Consider the following 12,847-nt stretch of genomic DNA (forward strand, 5'->3'; position numbering starts at 1 on the left):
GGCTCTTTTTGAATTATGGTTTTCTCAGGGTATATGCCCAGTAGTGGGATTGCTGGGTCAAGGACAGTAACTTTAAATTGAATAAGTTTTTATTTTTTACTTCATGGTCCTTATTTTTCTTTTGCATCATTGTTTGCAGCCAGAATGTAGACTGTTGTTTGGGATGCACTAATATGGTTTACCTGATCTCTTAGTTTTCTGAGAACAGGAAACCTTATTCCAGTAATTTAGCCAACCAAATAACTAAGAATGTTCTATTAATCTTTTTAGACTCCTCGGACCCCAGAATGAAATGGTCACACTCTTCTGTTACATTGTAAAGATAATTAAATGGCCATTTCCTTGAATAGTTCCAAAAGACCTTATAAAAATAAGCCCCATGTACTGTTGTAGCTTTTAAAGTTTTTGGAATTTTAAGTTTAATGACAACTTTGGTATCACTGCTAACAGGTTTATTGTGAAACTATTGCTAATAACTTTTTTTATTATAAGTATCTCAAAAACATACACTGCGTTAGTTGAAACAATATTATGTTGTTTTATCTTTGATTTGATTGCTCTATACTTTAATTGGTCTACCTGCACACACATAGTTTCATAGTATTTGTGGCGGGAAAAGAAAGTCTGTTTTCACAGTTTTATCTGTTTCTCCTTTACTCTTGGTTTTCTCTTCTACTGCCTTGCCAGCTACCCCACCACGCTACTTCTGCATGATATTTCTGTATGTCTGGTCTATGCTAGAGTAGGCTCGACTATAAGCCTATACCATCATCATATAATCCTAGAAGTTAAATTTTACAAACACACACACATATACATACATAAAGAACCTAGAAAACAAAGTGCAGCCTGATTCTTAGCTATCTTTTTTTTTTTTTTTTGCGGTACGTGGGCCTCTCACTGTTGTGGCCTCTCCCATTGCGGAGCACAGGCTCCAGACGCGTAGGCTCAGAGGCCCTGGCTCACGGGCCCAGCCGCTCTGCAGCATGTGGGATCCTCCCGGACAGGGGCACGAACCCGTGTCCACTGCATTGGCAGGCGGACTCTCAACCGCTGCGCCACCAGGGATAGCTATCTTTTTTTTAAACCTGTTTTCTTGTGAAGTATAACACACACAAAGTGTAACACAGAAAGATGCACAGACATAAATATACAGCTTAATAAATGATCACAAAGCAAATATCCATGCAGAGACCACCCAGTTTAAGAAATAGAAAGTTGTCTGCCCTCCAGAGACCCCCTTTTTTTATTTATTTATTTTTTTTGCGATACGTGGGCCTCTCACCGCTGCGGCCTCTCCCGTTGCGGAGCACAGGCTCCGGACGCGCAGGCTCAGCGGCCATGGCTCACGGGCCCAGCCGCTCCGCGGCATGTGGGATCTTCCCGGACCGGGGCACGAACCCGCGTCCCCTGCATCGGCAGGCGGACTCGCAACCACTGCGCCACCAGGGAAGCCCCAGAGACCCCCTTTATACTCCCTTCCAACTCTTAGCCACCCCATCCAAAGGTAACCACCATTGTAACTTCTTACACTATAGGTTTGTTTTGCCTTTTATGATTTTCTTCATGCCTTTAAGATCTATAGTGATGTCCCTTTTTTCATTCCTTATACTGGCAAAGTGCCTTTTCTCTCCTCAGTAAATCTCATTAGAGGTCAATTCTTTTTATTAGTCTTTTCAAAGAACCAACTCTTGGCCTGGTTATACTTCTCTGCCTTAATAGTTCTCTGATGCTTTCAAATAGATGATTTTAAAAATATTGTCCCCTAGTTTACTTGTCCTCAGTGGGAGGAGGGTTTGTCTGAAATTACCTAGTTCACCTATAAATAGAAGTAAAATTCCTCTTAAGATATCTGTTTGAAATTGAGACAGTATAGAAAAGGTACTGGCTTGGGGCTTAGATGCCTTTCATTTAATATTCACATATTAACTGAGCAACTGTTATATCCTATATGTTGTGCTACATGCTGGGGTCACTGTGATGAATAAGATAGAGTCTTTGCACTTAACGGTGATTGAAGTGCCATGGAGGAGGTAAGCAGTTTAGGTACATTGTTTTAATACACTATGTAAGAGAATACATACAGGAGGGCCCTAATCCTGGTTGATCAGGAAAACCCTCTTTATGACCAAATCATAAAAGACCTACTTTGGTAGTGAGAATGGATAGAAAGGGATAGCAAAATCAGGGGAGGGGGTGGTGCAAATAGTGTAGTTAATAGATTTTTACAATAGTATAGACTTAGAAGAGCAGTAAGGGCAATGGAAATGGAATCTGATATATTTAGGAAGCAAAATAGAACTTGATTGTAGAAAATGAAAGAGAAAGAAGGAATAACTGACTAGGTGTGCCATTTTCTGAGGTAGGGAACATATAAGCAACAGATTAAGGAGGAAAGTTGAGGAGTTCAGTTTCAGATTTCTTTGGTTTAAAAGAAGATGGGAGAAACCAGAAGGCAGCATGTGATTGAATTTAACAGGGCAGAGGAAAGAGAATCCATGTAATACAGGATGGAGCTGATGTAATGAGACCTGTGGGTTGGGGGCAGAGGGGGGTATAATCCTGAGCACTTAGTTGGAAGGAGGGACAAGAGAGAATGGGGGACAGACTTGGAGGGACAGAATAGGTGTGGATGCAGAGATGCTATGTGTATGGCATGTGGCGTGGCAGGAAGTTGAGGGATTTTGTGTCAGAAGACTTCTCTATTTAAAGTAGTAAGCTTGGTCATCTGCTGAGAAATGATGGAGCAAGGGTTAGAGAGATTTGGGTAGCATGGAGAATGCTTGAAATAGCTGCTCTGGAGAATGGAAGAGTGGGAAGAGCAGAAAATAAGATTTTCCTGAACGCTAGGCAGCAGTGAAGGCCCAGTTGAGACCAGAGGTAGTACATTTGTAGCAACATCAAAATGTGAGATATAGTCTTTTTTCTACAGCCCAATTGTAGGAAGTGTAGGCTTGTGGACTCATCAGGTTCTGGCTTGTAGAATAAACAAAACAGAAAAAGGAGTTGAAAATTCTAACAAAGCAGTAGTTCAAGTGATTTGGGGCTTCATGAGGTAGATGAAAGTGAAAGTGGGAAGGGATTGGTTAGGTTGACGGCAAGTGCAGAGGAGGAGACTGAAGGTCTCAGTATGGTCCAAGGAGTGTCTGAGTGAAAGCTGAAAGGTGACATATTTGGTTTTTGTAACTTCGATATTTTTTTCTTTTTCTTTGGCTGCGCCAGGTCTTAGTTGTGGCATGTGGGCTTCTTAGTTGTGGCGGCATGTGGACTCTCAGTTGCAGCATGCATACGGGATCTAGTTCCCCTACCCGGGATCGGACCCGGGATCGAACCCGGGCCCCCTGCATTTGGAGCGTGGAGTCTTACCCAGTTGACCACCAGGGAAGTCCCTAGATTTTGTTTTTAAATGAAAATTAAAACATGTATTTTTGTAGCATTGTCTAAACAGTACAAACCATACAAAGAAAAATTTACTTCTACCCACTCTGGCCAGTTTTAATAGTTTGATGTATAGCTTTTCATAAATGAAAAGGTTGAAGATTTTTTTTTGTTTTACAGAAATGAAATCATACTTAGTATATTTCTCTTCCTGTAACATATATATACCATCAAGTCATTACATAGACTGTAACTCACTTTTAATAGATGCATAAAGTTTGTAATATGCATATACAGTAATTTATTTAACAGGTGTTTTATTGGTGAACATTTAAAGTTGATCCTAGTTTTGTGAGTAGAAAAAGCACTGCAGAAAATACCTTTATATATATTCTTTATGTATAATGCTTTTATTTCTGCAAAAGAAATTCCTGAAAGTTGCATAACTTGGTCAAAGGCTCTGTGTGTTTTTAAAACTTGTATTTGAAGCATAACTTACATTAAGAAAAGTATCTTGGTAAGCTTTCACAGAGCAAACACGTTCAAGTATCTGCGTATGTCAAGAAATAGAACATTGCCAGCACCCTCAGAAATCCCTCTCGGGCCTGCTGCCAGTCACGACCTCTGCCTCCAACAATTCAAAACAAAACAAAAAAGACTAAGTTTAAATTAAAAAAAAAAATTCATAATCTCTGATGAGATTGCTTTCACTTTTACCTGTTTTAGGTCTTTATGTAAGTAGACTCAAACAGTGCTCTGTTGGATGCATCATCTCTGTGAATATTATAATCACCTAGCACCAGCAAGAATATATGTTTATTGGTGTACTAGTGCCAATGAGGCCGAAGTGCAGAATTCCATTTAGGAAAGGACTTGGAGTAGAGAAGAAGGCTCGGTTGAAGTCATAGCTGAGCCATAGGGAATGATTCAAGTGTCCTTAAGTCAACCCTCATGAGGGACAGAGGGTGGTAAAGCAGTGCTTCCTAAGGAGAGCTTTTTTTTTTTTTTTTAAGTGAAGGTATAATTTACATACAGCAAAATTCACTCCTTTTGGCAGACATTTCTTTGAACATAGAGTCATGTAACCACCACCACAATCGAGATATAAACTACTTCCATTTTTCCAAAACCTCCCTTGTGCTTTGCTGTAGTTAATAACCCTGGTGACCACTGCTCTGTTTTGTTGTCACTTTAGTTTTGCCTTTGAGGGAGGGTTTTTCAAAGAGCTTAGAGCAGTAATTGATTGGAAACAGCCTTGATATAAAGTAGGAGAGAATAAGCAAGCACAGGAGCCTTTGAGAAGGCTTGGAAGCAGCATTCTAAAGGGACAGCCAAATTTCAGTTCAGCGAGGGAGGGGATGCTTACCTTCAAACAGGGTTCCAGAGAGCACAGTGGAGAAGTTTGGAGGAAAGGGTAACTGTAGGCGGCCACCGACTATGTGACCTTTCCTCTGTGTTCACTGTTTATCAGTAACAAGAACCATTCCCCTTATTGAAATTTCCTTTTTTTTTTGGTGACAACACCTCTCTCATTTTTCTGTTACCCCTTTGATCATTTTTTTCCCAGTGACTCTTGTTTTCTCTGCTTGATGCGCAAGTATTTCTTGAGGCTTCTATTCAGGCTTCATTTCTTACTCTGAGTATGAGTTAGCCCATTCACTCTTAGGTTGCATCTCCTTTTTCTAAGCCAGTGCTTCCTAATCTTTATCTCTGGCACAGACTCCTTCCTGGCAAGAATAATTTTTTTTTTTCTGGCAAGAATAATTTTAAAAAATAGTTAAAAAAAAAAAACACAAAACTATCTGCTTAAAAAACGAGGGAAAGGGACTTCCCTGGCGGTCCACTGGTTAAGACTTCGCCCTCCAATGCAGGGGATGCGGTTCCTGCTCGGGAAGCTAAGATCCCACATGCCTCAAGGCCAAAAAACCAAAACATTAGAACAGAAGCGGTATTGTAACAAATTCATTAAAGACTTTAAAACTGGTCTACATCAAAAGAAATCTTTAAAAAAAAAAAAAAGAGCGAGCGAAAGACACTTCTTAATGGAAGGTATCAAGATGCCCCCAAAACCTGTGGAAAAGCTACTAAAACTGCTAAAATTAAAAAGATTGACAATACCAAGTATTGACCGTTGACAATACCAAGGATTATAGAACAACTAGAGCTCTTGTATATACCTGCTTGCGGGGAGTGTAATTGGTACAGCCACTTCAGAAAAATGTTAGTTTCTACAGATTTTTCAAAGATTTAGCTATATCTCTATCTCTGTGTAATCTGATGATCTAGCAGTTTTACTTCTGGGTATAGACTCAAGAGAAATTAGTTCTTTTTTCATTTTTGCCTGTGCCGCACAGCATGTGGGATCTTAGTTCCCAGACCAGGGATGGAACCCACGCCCCCTGCAGTGGAAGCGTGGAGTCTTAACCACTGGACCACCGGGGAAGTCCCAAGAGAAATTAGTTCTTCTTTTTAAAATTAATTAATTTTTGGTCGTGTTGGGTCTTCGTTGCTGTGCGTGGACTTTCTCTAGTTGTGGCGAGCGGGGACTACTCTTCGTTGCGGTGCGTGGGCTTCTCATTGTGGTGGCTTCTCTTGTTGCGGAGCACAGGCTCTAGGAGTGCAGGCTTCAGTAGTTGTGGCTCGTGGGCTCAGTAGTTGTGGCGCACGGGCTTAATTACTCCACTTGTGGGATCTTCCTGGACCAGGGCTCAAACCTGTGTCCCCTGCATTGGCAGGTGGATTCTTAACCAGTGCACCACCAGGGAAGTCCGAGAAATTAGTTCTTATGTGTACCTTGCTATGTTATGTGCACGAATTGTTTCAGCAACTTTATTTATAGTAGCTAAAAAATAGAAACAACCCAAATGTTCATGAACAGTAAGTTGGGTAATACAACACTGTAAATCAACTGTACTCCAATAAAGTAAAACAAAAAACAAACAAAAAAGCCCCCAGTAAACTGGGCAAGTAAATTGTGGTATAGTACCACAACAAAATACTGAACATCAGTGAAAAAGAACTGTGATTCACAAATTATGTGGATAAATGTCACAGACAATGTTGAGTGACAGAAGTCAGACACAGAAGAGTACATGCAGCCTGCGAAAGTGATAGGCTGTAAAAGTTAGAGTAGTAGTTAGGTAGGTGAGGCATGGATATCGACTGGGTAGAGGCCCAAGGGAGCTCTTGGGGTTCTTCAGATGTTTCACATCTTGATCTGGATGGAGGTTCCACAGGTTTATACATATATAAAAATTGATTAAGCTGGACATACTTAAAATTTGTGCACTTGCCTGTGTAAGTTATATCTCAATTTTTAAAAAAAAGTGATAGGTTTAGGGCTTCCCTGGTGGTGCAGTGGTTGAGAGTCCGCCTGCTGATGCAGGGGACACAGGTTCGTGCCCCGGTCTGGGAAGATCCCACATGCCGCGGAGCAGCTGGGCCAGTGAGCCATGGCCTCTGAGCCTACGCGTCTGGAGCCTGTGCTCCGCAACGGGAGAGGCCACAACAGTGAGAGGCCCGCGTACCGCAAAAAAAAAAAAAAAAAAAAAAAAAAAGTGATAGGTTTTCCAATTACATAAAACCATCCTTTTTCTCTGACCAGTTTTTTGTCAGTCATCTCCAGCTTATTTTTGGCCCTTTGCACTTTTTATTACCGTTACCTCTCAGAATATTCATTCTTATAGGCAACTATAGATGTTGGTAATATTTAAATATATGTCTCACCAAAGTTCTAGCCCCGGCCATTTCTTAGTTATAAATAAATTATATGTTCCTGTCAGCGCTTAGAACTCTTTCATTGCATACTTTGATCTGTCCTTAGGGCTGGGCTCTTTCTGGTTCATGTTTCACCCAGCGTCTGGCGTATTTGTGACAACTTTATCCCCCCCCCCGCCCCAATTCTTTGTAATTCTTCATCAAGTTCTCCTCAAAGTGTAGACCACAAACGTCATTTCTGGTCCACATAGGGGTAAGCCTATATCAGAATGTAAATCAAGTATATCACTAAGTACAAGGGTCCGCAACCCCTGAGCCGCGGACCGGTACTGGTCCACGGCCTGTTAGGAACTGGGCCGCACGACAGGAGGCGAGCGAGCGGAGCTTCATCTGCTTCTCCCCGTTGCTCGCGTTACCGCCTGGACCATCGCCCCGCCCCGTCCGTGGAAAAACTGTCTTCCACGAAACCGGTCCCTGGTGCCAGAAAGGTTGGGGACCCCTGACTAAGTACTGCTTTTTTTTTTTTTTTTTTTTTAAAGGCTTCCTTGACAAGGAAGCAGCACATTGATTTATAGTCTGGTGTAAACTTGTGTTGGAGACCAACACTTCAGGTAAACTGGTTTATGTCATATGAGCTCATAATTCTATCAGATATACAGTATATTGATGGGGAGGTGAAGAGGGTGAGTGGCAGGGGTTATAGTGCCAGTGAGTGTGGTTTGTTGTTATTTTTTACCTTTTGGCCTCTGAATTCCTGTTTTATGTTTCCGGAATTCCTTTATGATTTTGGTGAGAGCCAGAATCGGCTTGTAACCGTAGCCAGGTAGGTTCATCCAAGCAAATGCCGCCAGTATGGACAGCAACTCAGGAGCCAGTGGGACAGGAAAGTGGGAACTGGTAGATTCTGTTCTGTCAGGGGTGGCAGTAGCAGTTGCAGTGGTGTCTTCCAAGACCAGTTCTGCTGCAGTTTTGGATGTCTTTCCTGGCTGTGTAGCCTGTAAGTTTCTTCTAAGATTGTTGTCTACTGGGTGTCTTTCCATAAATATATTTTCTACTTATGTCAGCCACAGTAGGTTTTTGTTGCTTCCAAGGTAGAACCCTGACTGGAAAAGAAATACTTAAAAAAATTTAAAAAATTGTACCATTAGTTTATTTAAAGGTGATCACAAGTAAATTTTTTTTCTTTTTTTTTTTAATTTGTTTTATTTATTTTGGCTGTGTCAGGTCTTAGTTGAAAATTTTTTTCCTTAAGTAAACTTATACATGCAAAGGTTTAAGATGTAGACTAAACTTACTTTGTGAGATGTGTTGTAGACAGTAAAGATTCTAAATAATAATTATTTCACTTCAGTATTTACATTTTAACATTTCAGTGTGCTTTATGGACCATGTGCTACTATGTCTGCCTGAAGTACTTGAAATGCAAATTTGGAGAGACTTTGCCATCTAAATGCTTGGCTGGATTAAATGCCTAATTAGGATGGTTTTTCAACAGGTTGGAAGCATGCAATCGGTGAGTGCTTGAAATTCATTTTTAAAATCCAGACATTGAGAATTTTTTCTGAGAAAAATGAATCTTATGTATGGCCAACTTATGTAGTATTTAATTTGCTTACTATTTAAATCATGGAAGTGAATCTTTACCCAGCATCCTAAGTAAGGGATGGGTTGGTTACATCGAAAACTTAACCAATATTCATGTGACTGGTAAAAGCAATGCATTTGTTATTAGTGAGGAAAAGGCTTAAATGTATATAGAAATCATTGAATAAAATATGTTTGACTAATGCTTGACAACTCTGAATGTTGTAGAGCTGTTAATATTGAATGCTCTTATAATGTGGTTTATCACACAGCTGTTTAAAAGGTAAGTCATGTCTCCTAAAATATAACTGTAGATACAAAGGAAAAAATTAGTGTAATATTGTTATTCTGTGCCAAAGATGTTCGGATCTTGACATTTTTAAAAGTATTTTCTACTAATACATAATTTTTTTTTCAGATCCAGTGTAAAGTTATTAGAGCAGTACTTGTGCCAAGCATATTTTGTGGAATATTTGTTTCTCATTTTCATATTCAGTGTCATTGGTGACATGGAATTACGTTGTATTCATTAAAGATATAGGCAGGTTACATAATTTGAATATGGGTATACTTTTTAACGTACTACTTTTTCGTTTTTATTTTGTGTCTCTTTGAATATTGCTAAGAGAAGGTTGAATGTTTTGTTGCCCCAGTCCCACAAAGTTCCATCTATTTTCTTTGGAGATAAAAAGCAAAGAACCAAATAACATTTACCCCGCCCGCCCCCCCCCACCCCCAGTTTTTTTTAAAGTTGTTTTTGTTTTTTTTTGTTTTTTTTTTTTTGCGGTACACGGGCCTCTCACTGTTGTGGCCTCTCCCGTTGTGGAGCACAGGCTCCGGACGTGTAGGCTCAGCGGCCATGGCTTACGGGCCCAGCCGCTCCGCGGCATGTGGGATCCTCCTGGACCGGGGCACGAACCCATGTCCCCTGCATCGGCAGGCGGACTCTCAACCACTGCGCCACCAGGGAAGCCCCTAAAGATTTTTTTTGATGCGGACCATTTTAAAGTCTTTATTGAATTTGTTACAATACTGCTTCTATTTTATGTTTTGGTTTTTTGGCTGTGAGGCATGTGGGATCTTATCTCCCCGACTGGGGATCGAACCCACACCCCTTGACATTGGAAGACAAAGTCTTAACCACTGGATTGCCAGAGAAGTCCCTACCCTTTTTTATATTTACATAATTTTGAGTATTATCTTTCGGATAAACAATAGGAAAATGGTTTGTAAAGTTAATACTTTCATCTTTTTCAGTTACATCTTCTCATGTTTTGAACTTCACTTAATGCAATATACCACCTTTCTCAATTGCTACTTACCATCATCTGGCTACATAGGGTAGGTTAACATTTCAGTACTGACAGCAAAAGAATTTCTTTTCAGAAAGTCAGGAAGCTTTTGTTGCTAACGATTCCCCAAAAGTGAAACTTTACAGCTTATGATTCCTATTTATTTGCAATTTTAGTAAGAAGTATAAAAAAAAAGTATAGTTGAGTGGAAAGATTGTAGGTCTTGGATTCAAACAAACCTGCGTATGAAATTTATCTCTGCCAGTTACTTTCTTCATCTACAAATTACAGGTAGAAAGAACTACTCCTGCACAATGAACCTGTGGATTACACGGCAGTGTATGTAAAATACCTATCACAGTGGCCTGTATGTAGTGTAGGTACATTCAATGATGGTTAATTTCCTACTGTTTTGTTCTGTCATCCCCCTGCCCCCACCCCAAGTCAGGCAATGTGACCAGTGCTGATTGAGGCCAAAGTGCAGAATTTTGTTTCAGGAATAGATAACACACTTTATTTAGCTTAGTTTACTTATTTAGCTTTGTTCATTTTGAGCTGTAACATGGGTGCCTTTCATCAAAGAATGGACCAGGTAAGAGAGCATTAACTTGCTCCCAATATTGTAATCACAACTGATTTCTACCAGTAGATGGAAAGATCATTTTTTTATGTAACATATAATCATCACCTTTAATCAGTTAACTGAAAATCTGTATGAAAATAAATTTTCTCCTAACATTAAACAATTTGACCCTTTGGAGTTATTTTCTATCTTAGTTTCTGGGATCTTTTAGCTTGCTGCTTAAGAGTAATCTGAATATAAAAAAAAAACTTTTTAGTTCCATCTTTCAATGATAAATACATATTTCTCACTGCTTTGACATATAAATGAACTTGGTACTATATTTGAATGTATTCAAGAGCAGAAAATGCCTTCATTCTTTGCATATTTTATCTGCTTTAAAAAGAAAGTGCAGGTTTTGAGATCTGCGTTTTGTTTTTGCCATTAGGCCCAGCTGGTGATGATTAGCTCTTTGTATTTTACCGTACACATCAGCACCATCATAATAGCTATCACTGATCGGCTTACTATGCCCAGTGTTTTACATGTATTTTGTGTGTTCACTAGGACAACACTTTTTTTTAACAGATGAGGAACCTGAGGTTCAGAGTGTTTAACTGACTTGTGCAAAGTTACCTGACTAATAAGTGGCAGAGCTGTAATATGAACCCAATTTTGATTCCAGAATCTTCTTTTTAGTGTACTTTGCTACCTCTTATAATAGAAGGGGAAGAAGACAGTATTTATTAAAGTTGTGTTATATTTAAATACCTTAACTCAGTTTTTTAAAAAAATTTATTTATTTTACTTATTTTTGGCTGCGTTTGGGCCTTCTCTAGTTGCAGCGAGGGGGGGCTACTCTTTGTTGTAGTGCACGGGCCTCTCATTGCAGTGGCCTCTCGTTGCGGAGCACGGGCTCTAGGTGCGTGGACCTCAGTAGTTGTGGCATGTGGGCTCAGCAGTTGTGGCTTGCAGGCTCCAGAGCGCAGGCTCAGCAGTTGTGGCCCACGGGCTTAGTTGCTCCGCGGCATGTGGGATCTTCCCGGACCAGGGCTCGAACCCGCGTCCCCTGCATTGGCAGGCAGACTCCTAACCACTGCGCCACCAGGGAAGCCCCTCCCTTAACTCATTTAAGACTCATAGGCTTATGAGGTAGATACTGTTCCCATTTTATAGATGAGGAAAGGGAAACATAGAGGGATCAATAATTTGCCAGCTTTATACAGACAATAAATGGTAGAGCCTACTTTTAAAACCAGGCCTATATGCTGCCGTGGTCTCTATGTTTTCTCTTCACTGTGTTCCATTTGGCCTCAACATTTGTTTGAATTTAAAACTATATACAGTTGACCCTTGAATAGTGTGGGTTTCAACTGCTTGCATCCACTTAGATGCAGATTTTTTTCCATAGTAAGTACTGTAGTACATGATACATGGTTGGTTGAATCCGCAGATGTGAAACCCTGGATACAGGAGGGCCAACTGTGAAGTTATATGTGGATTTTGTTGGGAAAGTGGGGGCAGTGTTTGGTGTCCCTAACCTGAGCATTGTTCAGGGGTCAGCTGTATTCACATTTGTCCAAACTTTCTCCTCATTCTATTATTACTATATTTATGCCCTTAAGTAAAAATCGTTTTAAACTAGAGAAAGCAAGCTATGAAACTAATGTGATTCTGGTTCATCTCAGTATTTTATGTTGAAAAGTTACAGCAAATATCTAATTTGTATTAGGAATATATTTCCAGTAATACTTAAGAATTGCAACCTTGTTTTCCTCTTCTGTTTTGGAGGAAGAATGTGAATGTGGCTAGGAGTTTAGATAAGGAAGAAGAGAACTGAGGGAAGGGTTGTCTTCAGTTGGGGATTTCAGAATTGTTATAGAATTTTATCTTCCTATCTCCACCCCCTTCTCCCCAACACATACTTTTTATTTTCCTCTGGTTCCCTTGGAATTAAGAATTTATACTTTGTTGGGTCCTAGACTCCCTAAAAATTTGATTAATGGTATGGACCTTCTTCCCAGAAAAATGTTGTATATGTACATAATTTTGTGTATAATTTCAGGGATATGCGAAATTATATATCAGAATAAGAACCTTGGGTTAATATTACATAGTTTTTTTGAGAAAAATACATTTGATTAGAATTAAGTTTATATTTTTTCTTGCTAAATGGTGACTCTCAGATAGAAATATAGATTTAACTAGTCTCTAAGAAATGAATCACCACCGTATAAAGCTTGAGTGCAGTCATCATGGTGAGACAGATGACATTTTCAGATTCCAGCCTCACACTTCGGCACTTCGACAATAG

At 39.9% G+C, this 12,847-nt stretch overlaps 1 protein-coding gene across 8 annotated transcripts in view; it reads left to right on the top strand.

Annotated features, from left to right (window-relative positions):
* The window catches only part of MTFR1 (mitochondrial fission regulator 1), an 80,451-nt gene that overhangs the window by 17,462 nt on the left and 50,142 nt on the right, over nt 1–12,847 (top strand). For 5 of the 8 annotated variants that reach the window (XM_032610003.1, XM_032610002.1, XM_032610001.1 and 2 more), the window contains one exon: nt 8,469–8,608. In XM_032610003.1, the coding sequence (XP_032465894.1) occupies nt 8,546–8,608 (63 nt within the window). In that variant the 5' untranslated portion in view covers nt 8,469–8,545. Of the gene's footprint in view, nt 1–8,468; nt 8,609–9,936; nt 10,021–12,847 lie in introns of those variants that run through there. The other 3 variants (XM_032610005.1, XM_032610007.1, XM_032610008.1) reach the window with 2 other exon arrangements.

This window comes from Phocoena sinus, chromosome 17 (genome assembly GCF_008692025.1).
Source record: "Phocoena sinus isolate mPhoSin1 chromosome 17, mPhoSin1.pri, whole genome shotgun sequence".
In the NCBI taxonomy this organism is placed as follows: domain Eukaryota; kingdom Metazoa; phylum Chordata; class Mammalia; order Artiodactyla; family Phocoenidae; genus Phocoena; species Phocoena sinus.